Genomic DNA, 21,782 nt, shown 5'->3' with positions numbered 1-21,782 from the left:
GACTGTGCGGACTCTCACCTTCAAACTTTGATTTGAGGGTTTCCGTCAAATGCTGAGCCTCTTCCTGGATTCTCACCTCAAAGGCAATTTTCCCCAAGCCAAAGTTCCTGAAAATGGTGAGAGTGAATCGGCGTTGTTGTTTCCAGGACTTGCCATAGGGGGCTGTAATGATGCCTAGTAGAAAGGGGTAAATAATTACAGCGGATTTGCATCAATGCAGACAAAAGCAACACAGAAATCATTTACTTTTATTTGTATTTTATTCAGAGGAACAGTACGGAACGGGCCCTTCTGTCCCTTCAAGCTGCACTGCCTAGCAACTTCCAATTTAACCTTAGTTTAATCACGGGGCAATTTACAATGTCCAATTAACTTACTAACTGGATTCGAATTTTGAGTCCTCCCTTGTCTGGCTGTGATGAGTGGATCCTGGGTCAGGGGTTGAAAGCTTGATCAAACTTCAGGGACTGGAGCACAATCCCCAGCTGTGACCCTCCAGTCCCTTGGGCTGAGGAATGTGGAGCTGAACTTCGCACATCCATGCTCACATCATTTTGCTGATGTGCAGTAGAGAGAATCCTAACAAGCTGTATCACTGTTTTTCATGAAAACTACACTGCAGCCGACAGGAAGACTATAATAAGTCATCAAGACTGCCCAACGTATCACTGGCACCAGCCGAATTGCCATCAGGTGTATATACTGTATACAGAAAGGTGCCGGTAAAGAGCCAGTAACATCTTGCAGGCCCCCATACACCTTGCTCATGGACTGTTTGTCCCACTCCCATCATGGCGGAGATACCATCTAAAATAGATACTTTCCCCAAGCAATAAGGCTGATCAACACCTCCACCCACCAACTCCACCGCTTCTTTATTTTCTTCTGTCAGTCACCTTATGTACAGCCTAGCATCATTTTATCAACATACAGTCAACCTATGTATATAAGATATCCTATGAAATTATATTTATTGGGCGTTTTTATTGTCTTCTTTACCTTTTGTGTTTTTTATGTTCTGCAGTGGATTTGCAGTAACAATCATTTAATTCCTTTACACAAAATCACATTAAAAATTTTTGAATCTTGACGTATCATGGTCCCAGTGATAAATCCTGGTCCCTCCTACATGCTTGGGTGCAGTGGCACTGGGAGGAATGCCATGCAACTGTGCCAAACCAAAATTATTACAACTATCCCTGGGTACGTGGGATCTTGCTGGGTACAACCAGTTGCTAGGTTCAAAAGTGCCCATAAACAGATTGGGAAGGCACTTCATATCTGCAAGTTTTTAAAAATCCAAATGTACACTCAGTGGCCACTTTATTAGGTACCCCGTACACCTGCGTATTATGCAAATACCTAAGCAGCCAATCACGTGACAGCAACTCAATGCATAAAAGCATGCAAACGTGGTCAAGAAGTTTAGTTGTTACTCAGACCAAAGCAGAATGGGGAAGAAATGTGATCTCAGTGACATTGACTGTGGAGTAATTGTTGGTGCCAGATGGGGAGGTCTGAGTATCTCAGAAATCGCTGAACTCCTGGGATTTTCATGTAAATCAGTCTCTAGAGTTTACAAGAATGGTATAAGAAACAAAAAAACAACAAGAGGCAGATCTTGTTAATGAGAGAGGTCAGAGGAGAATGGCAGGACTAGGCCCAGCTGACAGTAACTTACACAACCACATGCTACGACAGTGGTGTGCAGAAGAGCATCACTGAACACACAACATTTGAAACTTGAAATGGATGGGCTACAGCAGCAGAAGACCACAATCATACACTTGGTGGTCACTTAATGAGGGGTAAGAGGTACCTAATAAAGTGGCCACTGAGTGTAGTTACTACAAAGCAATAAATTAACTTTGCATTACCTTGGCCTTTTGCCAGAAGATCATTAATACGCATAGTTGGCCTCCCGGCAAACTCCTTACTGTGCAGGACTAGAGCTTCCTGAATTGTCTGAAACCCGCTCATGATAAGGACTTTGACCCAAAACATATTCACTGTGCAAACGTTCCCGTATGTGTTGACGACCTGTTTCTGGGTGAGAGAGGAAAAACAAAAAGATGCATCACATCACCAACCAGGTAGTTTTGTATTTACATGCCTGTTGTCTGGGGCCATGGGTTCAATCCCTGCTCCAGGCTAACTCTCCTGTGCAGCATCATGTTCAAAAACACAGATGGTCCTGCAGATGCTGGAACCCACACAGAATGCCGGAGGAACTCAGCAGGTCCGGCAGCAACTACGAAAATGAATAAACAGTCAGTGACCCTTCATCAGGACTGGAAAGGAAGGGGGAGACACCAGAATAGAAAGGCGAGCGGAGAGACCTCCAGCCACTCACTTGTCTTCGCTGGCTGCATTACGGCCCGGTATGGGAACGCCAATGCCTTTGAGGAGAAAATCCTACAAAAGATAGCGGATTCGTCCCAGTACATCACATAAAACCCTCCCAGCCACTGAGAGCACTGCCGTAGAAAAGCAGCACCCATCATCAAAGATCCTCAGCACCCAGGCCCTGCTCTCTACTCGCTGCTGCCACCTGGTGGAAGGTACAGGAGCCCCAGGACTCACACCAGCAGGTTCAAGAACAGATACTACCCCTCAACCATCAGGCTCCAGAAGATAACTACACTCATTTAAAGATTCTTTTGTTTTGTTATTTCATGCTCTTCTTATTTATTGTTATTTGCAGAGTTTGTTGTTCAGTTACTGTTCTATAGACTTGCTGAGTATGCCTACAGGATAAAGAATCTCAGAGTTGTACGTGCTGACATATATGTACTCTGATAATACTTTGAACTTTGTATGATAAGATGGATTCTTGACCTCAAAATCTACCTGATAATGGCCTTACATTTTACTGTTTGTCTGCACTGCACTTTCTCTGTAACTGTAACACTATATTATAGAGACATAGATAACTACAACATAGAAACCAGCCCTTCTGCCCATCTAGTCTGTGCCAAAATATTTTTCAGTCTAGTCCCATCAACCTGTACTTGGATCACAGCCTCCATCCACGTCCTTATCCAAACTTCTGTTAAATGTTGAAATCACCCCTCCTGCAGGCAACTTTTTCCTCACTCTCTGAGTGAAAAGGTCTTCCCTTCGTGTTCCCTTGAAACATTTCATCTTTTACCCTGAACACTAAACCTCTAGCTGTAGTCTCACCCAACCCCAGAGGAAAGAGCCCTCTTGTATTAACCCTATATCTATACCCCTCATGTTGTATACCACTATCAAATCTCACCTTTTTCCTACACTCCAGGGGGTAAATCAAGACAAATGTTGAATCTTAACCTATTCTACCTTTCCCTGTAACTCAGGTCCTTTAGATAGAGAATTGAAAGGTCTTGGCCCAAAACCTTGACTGTTTATTCAATTCAATGGATGCCGTCTGACCTGCTGAGCTCCCTCAGCATTTCGTGTGTGTTGCTCCGAATTTCCAGCATCCCTTGTGTTTCTGATTTTCTGTTCGTGTATCTCCCTCACTGTACTGATGTGATGAAATGCACTGTATGGTTAGCACATAAAACAGTTTCTCTGTATCTCAGTACACATGACAATAATAGACTGGTTCAACAACTTACTGACAGAAAATTGCTATGTTTGCTTGACACAGTTTCTTGAGAGACAGCGCTTTCCCAGCCCTTGCCCCATTCACCCGTTTGACTACACGTACCATCCTCATGTGGAGAAGCCTCCTGTCACAAGTGAAGAAATATCCACACTGACTCCAGAAGGAAGGTCCCGGGGGAAGCTGGTTCGGTATCCTTGCTTGGATGAGGTAAAACACCAGCAAGAAACCTAGCAGGAATATCAGGAGCATTTTGAGATTGAGCCATTCGACTACAGCCATCCCCGAGACAAGATCATTTGTTTTCATTCTCAACTTTTAGAATCTGGTCAGAGCTTCTGCTGGGGGGAGGGGGAGGTGTTCACGAAGCTGGCCTGCTCAGCAGTTGTACCTCTGACACACTTCCTGGTTTGGCAAGCGTGCTCTGCAGAGAGGCTGATGGGAGACTGTGTTTACTTGCGTCGTGTTCTGACAAAGATTTTCGGCAGCCTCTGGCATTGATCCCAATGCAAATCGTGCAACTGAAAGCAGCACAGGGAAGTGAGCTTCTGTTTATTTATTTGGAGATACAGCCGGAACAGACCCTTCCAGCAACCCACCTACTTAACCCTTGCTGCCCAGCAACCCACCTATTTAACCCTTGCTGCCCAGCAACCCACCTATTTAACCCTTGCTTAATCATAGCACAATTTACAATGACCAAATTAACCTGCCAACCAGTACGACTTTGGACTGTGGGAGGAAACCTACAAATTAAACGGGGAAGATGTGCAAACTCCTTACAGAGGACGCCAGGAGTGAACTCCAAACCTCGACACCCTGAGCTGTTACTCCTGCTTCTGTGCTGCCGTGGCATGCTTGGTCATGCACTTCGGTAGAAATATAGACTACTTTTCAAACTGAGAACGGATTCAGAAACTAGAGGTTCAGAGGCACTTGGGAGTCCTCCTACAGGGTCCCCTGAAGGTTAGTTTGCAGGTTGAGTTGGTGGTGAGGAAGGCAAATGCAACGTTTGTACTCGTTTGAAGAGGACTAGAATATAAAAGCAAGGATGTAATACTAAGGCTTTCTAAGGCCCTGGTTAGAGCATACTCAGTGTATTTTGAGCAGTGGTGGGGCTCATTTCTAAGAGAAAACGTGCTGGCATTGGAGAGAGTCCAGAGGAGGTTCAGGAGGATGATTCCAGGAATGAAAGAGTGATGCACCATCAATAACTCACTCTGAGACGTAAGGCGAGATATCGGCTTTTATTGACTGGAAGAAGGAACCAGAAGTGAGTGACCACCATACTACGTCCTGGAGACTGAGGCCGAGCATCAGGCCTCAGATCGCCTTTATACAGGGGCCTGTGGGAGGAGCCACAGGAGCAGTCAGCAGGGGGCGTGTCCAGACAGGCACATAGTTCACCATAAAGAGTTAACGTTTGAGGAGCGTTCGGGCCTATACTCGCTGGAGTTTAGAAGAATGAGGGTTGACCTCGTTGAAACATACCGAATATTGAAAGGCCTAGAGAGAGTGGATGTGGAGAGGATTTCTCCTTCAGTGAGGGAGTCTACGACCAGAGGGCACAGCAACAGAATGGAGGGACATCTCTGTAGAACAGAAATGAGGAGGAATTTCTGAAGGAAGAGGTGGAATTCATTGCCAATAACAGCTGCAGAGGCCAAGCCATTGGGTGTAGTTAAAGTAGAGGTTGATAGGTTCTTGATTAGTCAGGTTACGGGGAGAAGGTAGGAGAATAGGGAGATAGGAGATAGGAGAATAGGTAGATAATAAATCAGACGTGATAGAATGTTGGAGTAGGCTCGATGGCCTAATTCTGCTTCTGTGTCAAAAAGTATTATAATTTATATCTGTGTTTTAAAGGGATAAGGGAGGTTAAGGAGGCACAGGAGACCATTGAGCAGGGGAATGGGAAGCAAAGTTGAGAATTTGGGCTGGTTATCAAGGGAGTTTGGATGAGAGTAGCCCTTTGACAGTTCCACACACTTTGTCTAGCTGGCAGCTCTCTGTGCCTTAAGGGCTTTCTGGAGTCATTGCGTAGGTTTTCACAAATAAAATGACGGAGGCGCTTTATGTTTCAGAAAAGCAGTAGTAACGCATTTATTGAGCACCAGAAAGTGAAAGCAAAATGCGCTATAAGTCCTTCGTGTAATTACATCATCAGGTCAGACCAGCCTCTTCAAGTGAACCCCAACTCAACGTCAGTGTTTGTGAATTATGTACGTTTCCACCAATTGCATTACCCGACAGAAGCCCCCCCCCACCCACCTGTCTGGAGCTCGGAGGAGCACCCAGCTCGGGTCCCATGTCCTGTGGGTGGAGGGTCAGCAGGAGCCTCTGGCTCATCCAGAGGAGCAGTGACACACTCATGGTCATGTTGTGACAGCAGGTGCATGGCAGCAGAACGCTCCAAGTCCTGGTGGGCCTGATCGACCGGAATACTCCTCATTTACTCCTATGATAAAAGCCTTTTCTCCCTGTTCCAAAACAGGTGGCCTGAGGGGATGTTGGTGTGCATCACGGTGGCGAGAAAGCAACGGAGGTGGAATGCAGATCAACAGGAACCCACCAGTGCTGTGCACCTCGACGGGAGGTAGGAATTGAATTTACTGAAGAGGGTGGAATGCTGTTGAGAGGCCGACCGGTTGGTCATGGCGTCACCTGGCATACATAATGGCTGCCTGTATGCCAGTTCAGCAGCAGGTGACTACAGGTCCTCTTTTGGAGCTGTTCTGAGACCCAGCAGGACCCACGGGATCCATCATCCATGGGGGGGGGGGGGGGGGCGGGAATGCAACAGTCTAGAAATTGCCAAGAATGACCGGTTAATTTTTGCTCACTGGCTTTCCAGACAGGCCGCAGTCCAATCACACACGTCCTTTCTGAGGGCACGGCACATAAACTTTAGTGCAACCAGTTTCTGCGAAGCCTTCTGGCCTGGACGCGAAAGGCCATGCATCGAGTCCTCCTCCAGTTTGCGGGCACTATGGGCTGAGGGTGACTGGTTGAGACATCACACAGGAGAGATTCCCCAGCTTCCCCTAACTTAATGTACGCCAAACACAGGCCTGTGACAGCTGTTCAGTAAGCCTGGACCTCTAGGTCAGTAGCTGGCTGGTTGCCATGCCAACAAAGTCAAACCCTATGTGTATGCTCTCAACCACATTATTTTTCCGCTTGGTGTGTTCTATAACAGTTGTAGACCAGTTGGCATTGCTGCCGTGCAGACCAAGGATCTGATACTTTGGCCATCACAAGCACGAGGGGTTTGTGGTCAACGAACGCAGTGAAATGGCAACCCTTGAGAAGTAAACGAAAAATGGCTATGGGAGTATTGGGGAGCGGGTATGCCAGAAGAGTTTTGTTGGACAGAACTGGCTTGGCATCATCAATTGCCCTGGTCATGTCCGCTGACCAGTCAAGCATGTGATTAGGGATATTGCCTTTAGGCACACAATACAGGGGGAGCTTAAGCTCAGAAGCTCACGGAATGAAGTGCTGATAGAAATTCACCGTAACTGAAAACTCCTGTAGTTTTTTAGTCATGTGGAGTGGTGAGAAATCATTAAGAGTGGCTACTTCTGATGGGATGGGTTTCCCACCTTCCGCGGAGATGCGATAGTCGAGAAAGTCAATGGTTAACAACCCAATCTGGCATTTGGCGGGGTTAATGATCACCTGCATTGGCTTATGCGCTCAAAGTGAGTGGAGATGTGATACGTGTTCAGATCTGGACACACTGGCGACAAGTATCACCTTTCACGTAAACAAAATCTGTCTTTTAATCAGCTGTTGGAAAGTCTGTGCTGCATTTTTCAGCCCAAGCAGCATGTGCAGAGACTCAAAAAGGCCAATCTGGGTTATCACAGCAATTTTGGGAATCTCCTCCGAGCCCACAGGCACCTGGTGGTAGCCCCTAACTCGACTGACTTTGGAAAAAAATCAACTTTCCAGCTAAAGATGCTGTAAAGTCTTGGATGTGTGGGACTGGGCAACTATTGGGGATGGTGGCCTCGGTAAGACATTAGCAATCAGCACCTGGGCAGCAACCAGGGGTGAAGCCCAGGGGCTATTTGACAATCCAAGTCTTTCCATTTTGGTAAGCTCAGCCTTTGCAGTTACCAGCTTTTCTAGGTCCAGTCTACGCATGCGAGCATGGGCTGGCAGGCCAGTTGTGGAAATGTGCTGCTCGACCCCATGTTTTGGGACTGTGCCGGAAAATGTGGGCTTGGTGAGGTTTGGGAATTTGCCTGGCAGGCGAGTAAACTCACATGCGGTGGTACATGTGCTTGACAGAGTCATTGTGGGGGAACTTACTGGGGGAGCAGGGTAACGACACAAAGTCCTTGACATCTACAAGCTGGCAGTTCTTAAGATTGACTAACAGTCCTTAGGCACACAGGAACTTTGCACCGAGCCGATGTCTGGCTTCGTCAGTCAGGATGAAGTCTCACGTGTAATATGAAGCAGAAGCAGAGCTTCACCTGTCATGTTCAGTGGGTCTGGATCCTGCTGCCGTTGGCGGTCTCCAGCGAGGCCCCATCACTCTTTGCATTCTCGTCAATAGGTGATGTGGCAGCACGCTCATTTGAGCAGTCATGTCATGCAGAAAGTGTCGCCTTGAACGGGTGTCCGTAATGAACAGCAGACGACCCTGGCAGATGGAATCCATGGTGTTCACAGACCTCTGACGTCCTGATGCACTGGTACTGTCAAAGTTGCAAGGCAGTCAGCATTCCCTAGCATTCGTTCCAAAGTGAGGTTTTGTCTATTTCACAGGTGTGGGCCTCCTTATGTTGGTGGTCTTGCTGACCAGGCTTATTGAGGAAGGGAAAGAAGGAGGAACAATGCACTTCTGCCTGGCTGAGTGTAGACTATCGGTCATTTCCCATCAGCAACACACATTACCAATGGTGCATAGCACATAGTGCAAATAGCATATATGGTTACAATTTCAGAAAAACATAGTCACAAAGAAAAAAGTTATGAAAATAATATTGTCCAAGGCCCTGAGTGACATTATGTAGTCCTGCTCCAGCTTGTTCTTTCACAGAGCAAATACTGGAGGCAGCAGCAAGAGAACACTGGAGGGCAGCACTGAGCAAACACTGGAGGGCTGCACCAAGTGAACACTGGAGGGCAGCACCAAGTGAACACTGGAGGGCAGCACTGAGCGAACACCAGAGGGCTGCACCAAGTGAACACTGGAGAGCAGCACCAAGTGAACACTGGAGGGCAGCACTGAGCGAACACCAGAGGGCAGCGCCAAGTGAACACTGGAGAGCAGCACCAAGTGAACACTGGAGGGCAGCACTGAGCGAACACCAGGGGCTGCACCAAGTGAACACTGGAGGGCAGCACTGAGCGAACACCAGAGGGCTGCACCAAGTGAACACTGGAGAGCAGCACCAAGTGAACACTGGAGGGCAGCACTGAGCGAACACCAGAGGGCAGCGCCAAGTGAACACTGGAGAGCAGCACCAAGTGAACACTGGAGGGCAGCACTGAGCAAACACCAGAGGGCTGCACCAAGTGAACACTGGAGGGCAGCACCAAGTGAACACTGGAGGGCAGCACTGAGCGAACACCAGAGGGCTGCACCAAGTGAACACTGGAGAGCAGCACCAAGTGAACACTGGAGGGCAGCACTGAGCGAACACCAGAGGGCAGCGCCAAGTGAACACTGGAGAGCAGCACCAAGTGAACACTGGAGGGCAGCACTGAGCGAACACCAGGGGCTGCACCAAGTGAACACTGGAGGGCAGCACCAAGTGAACACTGGAGGGCAGCACTGAGCGAACACCAGAGGGCTGCACCAAGTGAACACTGGAGAGCAGCACCAAGTGAACACTGGAGGGCAGCACTGAGCGAACACCAGAGGGCAGCATTGAGCAAACATCAAAGGGTAGCACCAAGGGTTGCACAGAATGAGCACTAGAGGGCAGCACTGAGCTGACAATGGAGTGCAGCACTGACAGGAGTGGCCAGCCCCCAACCTAATATGGATTCCAGTGTGTCCCTCAAAGACTCTCCCACACTGCTCAGCTTCTCCTCTCCTGGGTGGCTGTAACAGGGAAGCCTGTGGCTTCAGGCTAGTCCACTCCACAATCCAGGCAAAGAAGCTCCCTCCCCATTGGTCCTGCTAATAAACTAGTGAACTGGACTTGCAGTATACGATATTACCAATGCCTAAAAAGGTTTTGTAATCACAATAATAAGCTTGAAATATTAAAAAAACAGACTTGGACAGGTGTGTGGATAGAAAAGGCTTTGAGGGATGTGGGCCAAGTGGGACGAGTTGAGATGGGAATCCTGGATGGCATGGACCAGATAGGCTGGAAAGGCCTGTTTCCATGTTGTAAAACTCAACAACTCTATGACCTTAACATACATCGCTCGGCTCAATGACAACTCCTATCGCACTGTTAAAACTCGACAACTCTATGTCTCTAATACACACTACAAGGTTCAAGGACAGCTTCTATCACACTGTTACCAGACTCTTGCATGGAACTCTCATGTGATGAAGGTGGACTTGGCTTGGTCTGGTCTCACTTCCTTGGCGAAGCAACTAAGAATTTCTCCCAGACATGCGAAGAGAGAGTGTGTCCTGGATGGCGAGAGTCCTTGATGATGGATGCTGCTATGATTGTCGATGTGCTGAATGGTGAGGAGGACTTTTCCTGTAATGGACTGGCTGCATCCACCTGCCTCTGTTGGTTTTTTCCATTCTTGGGCACCGGCGTCCCATCCCAGACCATGATGCAACCAGTCAGGACACTCTCCACTGTGCACCTACAGAAGTTCGTCAAAGTTTCAGAGAACATTTTACACAGGGTTTAAAACCATTGATATTCTAATATTTTAATTAGGGGCTAATTACTCAAAGGATTTATATTAAAAATGAAAGCACAATGGATGATTAGGTGTCATTTCTTGAACACAGCTGAGAGAGGTTCGGGACTAATATAGGCCCTTCAGCCCAACTTGTCTATGCTGACCAAGGCCCCCCATCTAAGCCAGTCCCATTTATGCATATTACCTTATTCCTATCCACATACTTGTCCAAATATCTTTTAAATTCTGTTATTGTCCTCACCTCAACTCCTTTCTCTGGCAGCTTATTCCATACACACACCACCCCTGTGTGAAGATGTTGCTCCTCTAGTCCCGTTTAAATCTTTCTTTCCTCACCCTAAAACTGTGACCTCCAGTTTTAATTGCCTTTATCCAGGACTCTGTGCATTCAATATCTACACGCCATGGCCACTTTATTAGGTACACCTGTAAGTCTGCTCGTTAATGCAAACATCTAATCAGCCAATCATGTGGCAGCAGCTCAATGCGTAAAAGCATGCAGGCGTGGTCAAGAGGTTCAGTTGTTGTTCAGACCGAACATCAGAATGGGGAAGAAATGTGATCTAAATGACTGACCATGGAATGATTGTTGGTGCCAGAGAGGGTGGTTTCGGTAACATTTTTAGACCATAGACCAAAAGATATAGGAGCAAAATTAAAACAACAACACACACGAAATGCTGATGGAACACAGCAGGCCAGGCAGCATCTATAGGGAGAAGCGCTGTCGACGTTTTGGGCAGAGATCCTTCGTCAGGACTGACTGAAAGGAAAGATAGTAAAAGATTTGAAAGTAGTGGGGGGAGGGGGAAATGTCAAATGATAGGAGAAGACTGGAGGGGGTGGGATGAAGCTAAGAGCTGGAAAGGTGATTAGGAGCAAAATTAGGCCATTTGGCCCACAGAGTCTGCTCTGTCGTCCAATTTTCCTCTCAGGCCCAATCTCTTGCCTTCTCCCCATATCCCTTCATGCTCTGACTGTCAAGAATTTATCAACCTTAAATATACATAAAGACTTGATCTCTACAGCTGCTGACAGCAAAGAATTCCACAGATATACCAATATCTGGCTAAAGAAATTGCTCTTCATCTCCATTCAAAAAGCACCCTCTTTCTGAGGCTGTGTCCTCTGGTCTTAGACTCTCCCACCATAAGAAGCATTGTCTCTATATCCACTCTATCAAGGCCTTTCACCATTCAATAGGTTTCAATGAGATCACCCCTCATTCTTCTGACTTCTGGTGAATAAAGGCCCAGAGCCATCAAACACTCTTCATATGACAAACCATTCAATCCCGGAATCATTTTCGTCAACCTCCTTTAAACCCTCTCCAGTTTCAGCAAATCCTTTCTGAAATCAGGGGGCCGAAACTGCTCACAATACTCCAAGTAAGGCCTTACCAGTACTTTGTAAAATTTCAGCATTACATCAGTGCTTTTGTATTCTAGTCCTCTTGAAATGAATGCATTTGCATTTGCCTTCCTCACCACAGACTCAACCCGCAAATTAACCTTTAGGAATTCTGCACAAGGACTCCCAAGTCTCTTTGGACCTCAGTTTTTTTTTTGTATTTTTTTTTCTCCATTTAGAAAATAGTCAATTCTTTCATTTCTTCTATCAAAGTGCATGACCATATGTTTTCCAGGACTGTATTCCATCTGCCATTTCTTTGCCCATTTTCCTAATCTGTCTAAGTCCTTCTGTAGCCTCTCTACTTCCTCAAAACTACCTGCCCCTCCGCCTATTTTCATATCATCTGCAAACTTCCCATTATCCAAATTATTGACATATAATGTAAAAAGAATTGTTCCCAACACAGACCCTTGTGGAACATCACTAGTCACTGGCAGCCAACCAGAAAAGTCTCCCTTTATTCCCACTTTTTGCCTCCTGCCAATCAGCCACCACTTTATCCATGCTAGAATCTTTCTTGTAATACTATAGGCTCCAGACTTGTTAAGCAACCTCATGTGTGGAATCTTGTCAGAGGCCTTCTGAAAATCCAAGTGCACAACATCCACCAATTCCCCTTTGTCTATCCTATTTGTTAATTCTTCAAAGAATTCCACCAGATTTGTCAGGCAAGATTTTCCTTTGAGGAAACCGTGTTGACTATAACCTATTTTATCATGTGCCTTCAAGTACCCTGAGACCTTATCCTTACTAATAAATTCCAACATCGTCCCAACCACTGAGGTTGAACTAACTGGCCTATAGTTTCCTTTCTTCTGCCTCTGTCCCTTCTTGGAGTGACATTTGCAGTTTTCCAGACCTCCAGAATCTAGAATCTAGTGATTCTTGAAGGATCATTACTAATGCCTCCACAATTCTCTTCAGCCACCTCTTTAGGAACTCAGACTTATCAACTCTGGTGATAAGTCACCTGGATTGTACACCATCTGGTCCAGGTGACTTATCTACCTTCAGGCCTTTCAATTTCCCAAGACCCTTCTCTCTAGATATAGTAACTTCACACACTTCATGCACCCGAGATCTGGAACTTCTACAAAACTGTCAGTGTCTTCTACAGTGAAGACTGATGCAAAATACTTAATCAGTTCATCCACTATTTTGATGTCCCCCATTACTACCTCTCCAGTGTCATTTTCCAGTGATCCGATATCCACTTTCGCCTTTCTTTTACACTTCATGTATCTGAAGGAACCTTTTGGTATCCTCTTTAATATTATTGGCAAGCTTACTTTCATATCCCACCTTTACTTTCTTAATGACTTTTTAGTTACTTCCGGTTGATTTTTATATGCTTTCCAATCCTCTAACTTCCCATTAATTTTCGCTCTATCACGTGCCCTTTCTTTGGCTTTTATGTCGGTTTTGATTTCTCTTGTTAGCCATGGCTGTGTTATATTTCCTTTAGAATACATCTTCCTCTTTGGGATGTATATATCCTGTGCCTTCCTAATTGCTTCTAGAAAGTCCAGGCACTGCCGTCATCCCTGCCAGTGTTCTTTTTCAATCAGTTCTGGCCAACTTCTCTCTCATGCCTCTGTAATTCCCTTTATTCCACTGTAATACTGATACATCTGACTTTAGCATCTTCTTCTGAAACTGCTGGGTGAATTCATTTGCCCCTAAGGGCTCTTTTACCTTACGTTCTCTAATCAATTCCAGTTCGTAACACAACACCCAATCCAGAACAGCTGATCCCCCAGTGGGCCCAACCAAGAGCTGTTCTAAAAAGTCTCGTGGGCACTCTAGAAGCTCCCCGTCCCGTAATCTGGCACCAACCTGGTTTTCCCAATAGAACCATAGAACCATAGAACATTACAGCACAGAAACAGGCCTTTTGGCCCTTCTTGGCTGTGCCGAACCATTTTTCTGCCTAGTCCCACTGACCTGCACCTGGACCATATCCCTCCAAACCTCTCTCATTCATATACCTGTCCAAGTTTTTCTTAAATGTCAAAAGTGAGCCTGCGTTCACCACTTTATCTGGCAGCTCATTCCACGCTCCCACCCCCCTCTGCGTGAAGAAGCCCCCCCCCCATGTTCCCTTTAAACTTTTCCCTCTTCACCCTTAACCCATTACCTCTGTTTTTTTTCCCCTGGCCTCAGTGCCTACATATTGAAGTCCTACATGATTATTGTAACATTGCCCTTTTGGCATGCATTTTCTATCTCCTGTTGTAATTTGTAGACCACGTCCTTACTGCTGAGTGTCTGTATACAACTGGTTTTACCCTTTCAGTTCCTTAGCTCCATCCACAATGATCCAACACCTTCCGACCCTTTGTCACCTTGTTCTAATGATTTGATTTCGTTTTTTATCAACAGAGCAATGCTGGTCCTGCCCGCCTTCCTGTCTACCCTTTTGATACAAGGTGTATCCTTGGACATTAAGCTCCCAGCTGTAATCTTTCAGCCATGATTCAGTGATGCGTACAACATCATACTTGTCAATCTGCAACTGTGCTGCAGGTACCTTATCCCACATACTGTGGGCATTCAGTGCTGTATTCACCCTTTTCGAATTTTTCCATCTTTTACTTTGCAACTCGTCCTGTTGACTTCAATTTTCCCCGATCAACAGCCTCTCCTCACTGCACGTTGCCTCTGTTTGTAAACCAGCTGCCTCATCTTCAGCACTATCATCTGCCTTTCCTACGATACCTCCTGTATTTAAAGATAAGCAGCTCAGGATATTAATCACACCACGCTCAATCTTTTGATTCCTAACTTTGTCTGAGGTCTTACCAACATCGGCCTCCACAACCTCTCCACTAACTCCCCAGGCACTCTGGTTCCCATCCCCCTGCAACTCTAGTTTAAACCCCACCATGCCGCATTAACAAACCTCCCTGCTAGGATATTAGTCCCCCTCCAGTTCAGGTGCAAACCGTCCCTTCCACAGGTCCCACTTTCCCTGGGAGAGAGCCCAATGATCCAAAAACCTTATACCCTCCCTCCTACGCTAACTCCTTAGCCACTGTATAATCTTCCCAACTCTGGCCTCACTAGCACGTGGCATGGGTAGCAATCCTGAGATCACAACCCTGAAGGTCCTGCCCTTTAACTTGGCACCTAACTGCCAATGCAGAGCCTTGTCACTCATCCTACCCATGTCATTGGTACCTATATCTACCATGAGTTCTGGCTGTTCACTCTCCCACTTAAGAATGCTGAGGACTCAATCCAAGATATTCCAGACCCTGGCACCCGGGATTCTACCATTGGGAATCTTGTTCTCACCCACAGAATCTCCTGTCCATTCTCTTAACTAACAAATCCCCTGTCACCACAGTGAGCCTCTTCTCCCCACTCACCTTCTGAGCCATAAAGGCAGAGAGCCCCAACCACTAAGACTTTCCTCTGTTAGGTCATCCCTCCCGATAGTATCCAAAGTGCTGCTCAGGGGGATGGCCACAGGGGTATTATGCACTGGCTCCGTAAACCCTTTCCCTTTCCTGACTGTCACCCAGTTTCCTGTGTCCTGTACCTTGGGTGTAACTACCTCTCTATAAGTTGTTATCTATCACCCCTTCATCCTCTCCAGTGATCCGGAGTTCATCCCGTTCCAGCACCAACTCCTTTACGTGGTTTGTTAGAAGCTGCAGCTGGACTAACTTCTTGCAGTTGTAGTCAACGGGGATACTGGAGGTCTCCCTGCCCCCCCCCCCCCCCACATCCCCACAAGAGGAGCATGTCACTATCCTGGTATCTCTACTGTCCAAGCTGAGCAGATATAAGGAAGAGAAGGAGAAACTTGAACTTTTCTTTCCTTTGCTTTCTCTGAGTAAAGCCTCAAAGAGCTAAAGCCTTAACATCTCCACTCTAATCCCATTCAGATGATGGCCGTTGAGCTTGCCCCGGCCTTCCTTTAATTGGCTCTTACTTATCAATCCCAAATGCTGTTGGTGGCTGGTCAAAGCTCTATTACGTTGCCATGACCCGCTCCTGCCTTCTATCCTCACGCAGTTGACATGATTGGCGTCCCCTCCTCCCCAAACTTCTGATGTCTGGATTGTCTGTTGGCAAAAGCTCTATTTTTGAAAGTTCTCTTTGTATTCAGTCCATCTTAATGACATTTTCAACTTTCCCTTCAGCTTGTTGTCTCATGCTTTAGAACACAATGTGCTTTTTCTTCCATGGAAGGGGAGATGAGGTCAGGGTGATTGACTATAACGCCCTCCAGCGGTGGCTCTGTTGGGTATATTCCAGCCTTGGCATTAAGCAGCAGTGGATTCAAGTCTCGTGCTCTATTTATCTGCTGTTCTTGAGTAATGTCATCATTATCATTACGTGATGTGTTGTATGGCGTGGGTGATTATGGCCTTTCCAAGACCATGATTGCTCTTGGCAAATTTTTCTACAGAAGTGGTTTGCCATTGCCTTCTTCTGGGCAGTGCCTTTACCCCAGCCATTACCAATACTCTTCAGAGATTGTCCGCCTGGTGTCAGCGGTCACATAACCAGGACTCGCGACGTACTCCAGCTGCACATATGACCACCCACCACCTGCTCCCATGGCTTCACATGACCATGTCCAGGGGGGTGGAGGGGAATGCTAAGCAGGCTAGTGGAGGGGAGAAATGCCTTACACCTCCTTTGGTAGGGAGGGACATGGTGTTACAAGGAGGCGTTGGGAGCAGACCCAAGTGCAGGACACAGGCACACAGATAGTATAAACAGAACAGAGTTTATTGATAGTTACTAGGAAGGCCAGGGAGCAATGACAAAAATGTCAACTTGGACATAAACCTTGGATAACAAACTGGTAAAACCTAGACTAGGACTCGACTTGGATTCGGACTTGGAGCTTGAAAGACTAGGACAACAAGGAGACAGAATATCCAACTTGGAGTAGCAGCAAACGGCCGGACCTACTCAGCTGGAAGGACAGGGGCAGCAGGCTATCGACTCAACCCAGGAACAACGGACGACAAGCTCTGAAATTGACCCAGAAACTGCAAATGGCAGACTCTCGACTCAACCCAGGAACTGCGCCCGGCAGGCTCCCAACTCGACTCAGTCTCAGCCGGCCATAGAAACGACAGAATCCGTATCTTACTTGGAATAGCGGCAAAACGGCCGGCAACCCAGCTGGACACGAAAACGACTGAATTCACTGAGCGGCCACAGCACTGAAGCCACTAGAGTCCGTGATTCTCGACGGCCCCGAGACGAGCCCAGCCGCCTTGATGAGCTGACTGGTTACCGGTGACTGGTTATCGGTGACTGGTTACCGGTGATGAACTTCTGATGATGGTCCAGCACCGAGTAGCAGCAACCCGGAGCCTTTTATGCTGCCGGTTCGAAATGAAGGTCAAGTGCCTTAATCAAGGTGCCCAATGGGACACGGGGAAAAGGAAATAACTGGAATGAGGAGTCCACGGACCGGACCATGACACATACCTCCACCCCACCACCCAAACATTCCACAAATTCACTGCCCTCTGGATAAAGTGCAGAGTGTGTAGTGTGAACTTCTCCGGGCCTGTACCTCTGGGAGGGGGTATCTCACTGAAACCAACCAGATACTGTGTTACGTACTCGTGACACATGACAGTGGCACCCTTGTCACGTGACTGGGGCTAAAGCTATACTAGACTTGAGGTAATGGTCTTGTGATGGTGGAGTGACGTCATTTTCCCGCCAGTAGAGATCATGTGACAGGTTTTTTTTACAGGTTATAAAAGGAAGACCCCACCCTGTGAGGGGGGGGGCAGTTCGTGGCGGGATTTGCCAAGTTGACATCATGCCACTGCGTGATTTAATGTGATGACGCAGTTTAGTTGAGAGATGAAGTTTTATCTAATGCCTAAAGTTTAAAAGGTCATTGCCAGCAGTTTCTTTACAATTCTGCTAGTTTGAGAATCAGTGGAGAGAAAAGATCGGAGTTCAGGAGTTAAAGATCGAGGAGAATCGATTTCTATGGTGAAATGGGTTCGGCCTTTGTTTGATCCTTATACGGAAGGATTTCATTGACTATTCTCGTGTTAATCCCTGGGTTTACCAGAAAGGATTGAGGATAGTGAGGAAGGAAAGGTCAGTGTCTTAAGCCGTTTCGTTTCGTAAATTCTTCATGGGAAGTTCGACGTCGGGGATCGAAGCAAAGCGATGTGAAAGAGAATTTAAATCGTCTTATAAAGACTCTCCTTTTAAATGGACTGTGAGCATATCGAACTTTTGGCAATACCACTTTAAAGAACTGTTTTTGCAATATCGCTTTAAGAACTGTTTGAGCTGCCGCACCGCAGCTGTTTCCGGTTACGTTAGTGTTTGTTTACTTTTGTGGGGTTTGTTTTCTGTGTTTAATAAACGTGTTGTTTGTTATAAAAATCCTTGCCGAACTCATATATTTATTGTTGCCTGAATACGTAACAACTGAAAGACCTAGATGGAGTGGACATGGAGAGGATGTTTCCATTAGTATGAGAGTCAGGGATAGGAGAGCACAGCCTCAGAGTAAAGGGATGTCCCTTCAAATACGAGATGAGGTGGAATTTCTTCAGCCAGGGGGTGGTGAATCAGTGGAATTTGTTTCCACAGAGGGCTGTGAAGGCCAAGTCATTTAAGGCATAGATTGATAGGTTCTTGATTGGTAAGGTGGAAGCCAAGGGTTACGTGGAGAAGGTGGAAGAATGGTGAAAGAAAAATCAGCCATCATTAAATGGCAGAACAGAACAGATGGGCCAAATAGCCTAATTAGACCATAAGACTATAAGACAATTGATAGGAGCAGAATTAGGCCATCGAGGCTGCTCAACCATTATGGATGATTTATTATCTCTCTCAACCCCATTCCTCTGCCTTCTCCCCATAACCTTTGACACCCCAACTAATCAAGATTGTATCAATCTCCGTTTAAACATACCCAACCATCTGTGGCAGTGAATTCCACAGATTCACGACCCTCTGGCTAAAGAAGGTTTTCCTCATCTCTAATGCAATGGGATGTCTTGATATTCTGAGGCTGTACCCTCTGGTCCTAGGCTCCCCAGTATAGTAAACGTCCTCTCCATGTCCACTCTATCTAGGCCTTTCAATAATCAGAAATCAATAGGTTTCAATTAGATCCTTTCTCATACTTCTAAAGTCCAGCGAGTACAAGCTCAGGACTATCAAACGCTCCTCATACGTTAACCCTTTCTTTCCTGGGATCATTCTGGTAAACTTTCTCTGGATCCTCATAATTGCCAGCATATATTTTCTTAGCTAACGGACCTAGGGCAGCTGTCAACCCTCCAAGCATGGTCTGACCAACACCGTACACAGCCTCGGCATGACATCCTTGTTTCTGCAATTACTCTATCAGAGTATCTCCCTCACTGACCTTTGTTCTCCCCTTTCCCTTTCCCCGTCTTCGTACTTATTGAAACTCTGTCAGAGTTAAACTCTACTCATTGCCATCAGTTTAACATTTGGCTCAGGAGATGCTGAGACACAGAATGACAGAGTCACAGTGGCACACAGCAAAGAAACAGGCCCTTTGGCCCATCTGGTCCATGCTGAACAAGATCGCCCCTCTAAACTAGTCCCATTTGCTGTCCTTTGGTCCATATCCCTCTAAAACTTTCCTCCATGTACCTGTCCAAGTACCTTTCAAACATCAATTTCTCCTTCTGGTATTATTTTTCCTGCTTTTTTTCTTTTCGCCTCCCCTTCCTTCTTCTTCTATCCTCCGCTCTCCAGCCCTCAACCTGGCTTCACTTCGCACCTTCCAGCTACCCTCCTCCCCCTCCACCCACCTTCTTATTCTGACATCTCCCCCCTCCTCGGCCCGAAACGTCGACTGTCTTTTCATCTCCATAGACGCTGTCTGACCCGCTGACCCTCCAGCATTTTGTGCATGTTGCTCTGGATTTGCAGAATATCTTTTAAAACGTCATTGAACCTGCCTCAACTTCTTCTGTCACCTCATTCTCTGCACCACATGATCAAAAACTTGCCCCCATTTCACCACTAATTCTTTCCCCTCTCACCCTAAACCTCTGCCCTCTAGCACTTGACTCCCTAGTCTTCGGAAAAAGATAGTCCGTATTCCCCCTATCCTTGGCCCTCATGATTTTATTCATCTCTGGAAGATCACCTCTCATCCTCCCGTGCTACAGTGAGAAACAAGTCTCATAACTCACGCAAGTGCAATTGCAAAGGAAGCGCCTGCCTAAATGTCTTTTAAATATGTTAATTGTACCAGCCTCCACAGCTTCCTCTGGCAGGTTGTTCCACATACCCATCAACCTCTGCGTGAGAAACTTGCCCTTCATGTCACCTTTAAAATGTCTCCCCACTCACCTTAAACCCTCGGCCTCTAGTTGTGGACTTGTCTTCCCTGGGAGAAGAAGTGTGAGCTTTCCACACCCACAGAATTGCTTTCAATTATATCTTGATTATACAGCATATTATATTATTGTATCATATCTTGATATATTATATAATCTTGATTATCTATATGATATGGGGTTGTCCATCTTGAGCTCTTAGGTGTTCTCCCACTGGTCTCTTTAACAACCTCCGTAAAAAGTTAAATAAAATCACAAAATGCTGGCAGAACTCCGCAGGCCAGACAGCATCTAAGGGAGGAGGTGGTGATGACGTTTCGGGCCGAAACCCTTCATCAGGAGATGATGAAGTGTTTTGGCCTGAAACGTCGTCATTACCTCCTCCCATAGATGCTGTCTGGCCTGCTGAGTTCTGCCAGCATTTTGTGTTTTTATTTATTTATTTCTAGCATCTGCAGATTCACTCGTGTAGTCCGTAAAAAGTTAGTTGTCAGCTCAGCTTTTCTGAGCTACGCTGCTGAACTGTGCAATTCAGTACCTAAGCTAGAAGGGATGCAGACCTGGTTGACACTTTTAAACACCAGCTCAAAACCTATTTAATCTAGCCTTTAACTAGCACTTCTTTGTCTTTTACTTTCGCATTTCTTTTCATCTCAATTTAAAAAAAAAATTTGCTTTCAGGTCAGGCAGCGTCAATGGAAGTGAATAAACAGTCGACGTTTTGGGCCGAGACCCTTCTTCAGGACTGGAAAGGAAGATGGAAGATGCCAGAATAAAAAGGTGGAGGGAGGGGAAGGAGGGTGTACATCGTTTGTATGAAAAGTACTCCATAAAAATAAAAGTATTATTACTTACCTATCCTCTGCATGTCTTTACACAACTCTGAGGTCACCCTACAGCCTCCTGTGCCCCAGGCTAGCTACACATTGCACATGGAAACTGTAAGTCTGGGTTGGTCTCACACGTGCAGCCCGGAGAGCTGTTGTCTCCCAGCTCCAGGGACCCAGGTTTGATCCTGACCTCTGCCACTGGCATTAGGAAGTTTGCATGCTCTGTGACCATGTAGGCTTCCCATGGGCCCACAGATCTCATCCCACGTCCTAAAGATCTGCTGGTGGATTAATTGGCCACTGTTAATATTTCTCCTTAGCATAGGTGGGTATCAAAGGGATCAAAAAGGAGTTGTTTGAACTGTGAGAAAGACATCAAACTGCAGAACCAGGGGAAGGGGGAGGAATCAGACAAATGGAAACATCATGGATTTGCAGATGCTGGAATCCGGAGCAAAAAAAAAGGAATGGTTGATGTTTCAGTTGGAGACCCTGTGTCAGAAGTGAGAATGTATGGGGAGATGGCAAGAGGGAGGGGTTCAGAGACAGGAGCTGGTAGGTGATAGGTGGAACAGGTAAGTTAGGGATTGATTGACAGGTGGAGCCAAGTTGGGGAAGGAGGGGTTTAGAGACAGGGCTTGGTAGGTGATTGGTGGAACAAGTAAGTTGGGGATTGATTGGCAGGTGCAGCCAGGTAGGGAGTGGGAGGAAGGAGTTCAGGGGCTGGCGGACGAGATCAAATGGCGTAGTTCTACAGGA

The 21,782-nt window shown here is 46.5% G+C and overlaps 1 protein-coding gene and 1 long non-coding RNA gene across 4 annotated transcripts in view; one reads left to right on the top strand and one right to left on the bottom strand.

Annotated features, from left to right (window-relative positions):
• Window positions 1-4,022, bottom strand: part of LOC132383213 (cytochrome P450 2B4-like) — a 47,233-nt gene extending 43,211 nt beyond the window's left edge. Inside the window, exons 1-3 of one of the 2 annotated variants that reach the window (XM_059954106.1) lie at window positions 3,695-4,022; window positions 1,878-2,046; window positions 19-174 (exon numbers count right to left, since the gene is read on the bottom strand). In XM_059954106.1, coding sequence (XP_059810089.1) covers window positions 19-174; window positions 1,878-2,046; window positions 3,695-3,898 — 529 coding nt within the window. In that variant the 5' untranslated portion in view covers window positions 3,899-4,022. The remainder of the gene's footprint in view (window positions 1-18; window positions 175-1,877; window positions 2,047-3,694) is intronic. The other variant, XM_059954105.1, reaches the window with a different exon arrangement.
• On the top strand, window positions 4,017-21,009 carry LOC132383214 (uncharacterized). Of its 2 annotated transcripts, none has more exons than XR_009508568.1 (3): window positions 4,017-4,129; window positions 6,084-6,185; window positions 20,875-21,009. It is a non-coding gene; the product is annotated as an uncharacterized LOC132383214 (long non-coding RNA). The 2 variants fall into 2 exon arrangements; XR_009508569.1 differs by lacking the exon at window positions 4,017-4,129 and adding an exon at window positions 4,422-4,555.
• The last annotated feature ends 773 nt before the right edge of the window (window positions 21,010-21,782 follow it).

This window comes from Hypanus sabinus, chromosome 29, assembly GCF_030144855.1.
Source record: "Hypanus sabinus isolate sHypSab1 chromosome 29, sHypSab1.hap1, whole genome shotgun sequence".
Classification (NCBI taxonomy): domain Eukaryota; kingdom Metazoa; phylum Chordata; class Chondrichthyes; order Myliobatiformes; family Dasyatidae; genus Hypanus; species Hypanus sabinus.
The sequence above is the reverse complement of the archived record's forward strand: the minus strand, read 5'-3'. Positions and strand labels throughout refer to the sequence as shown.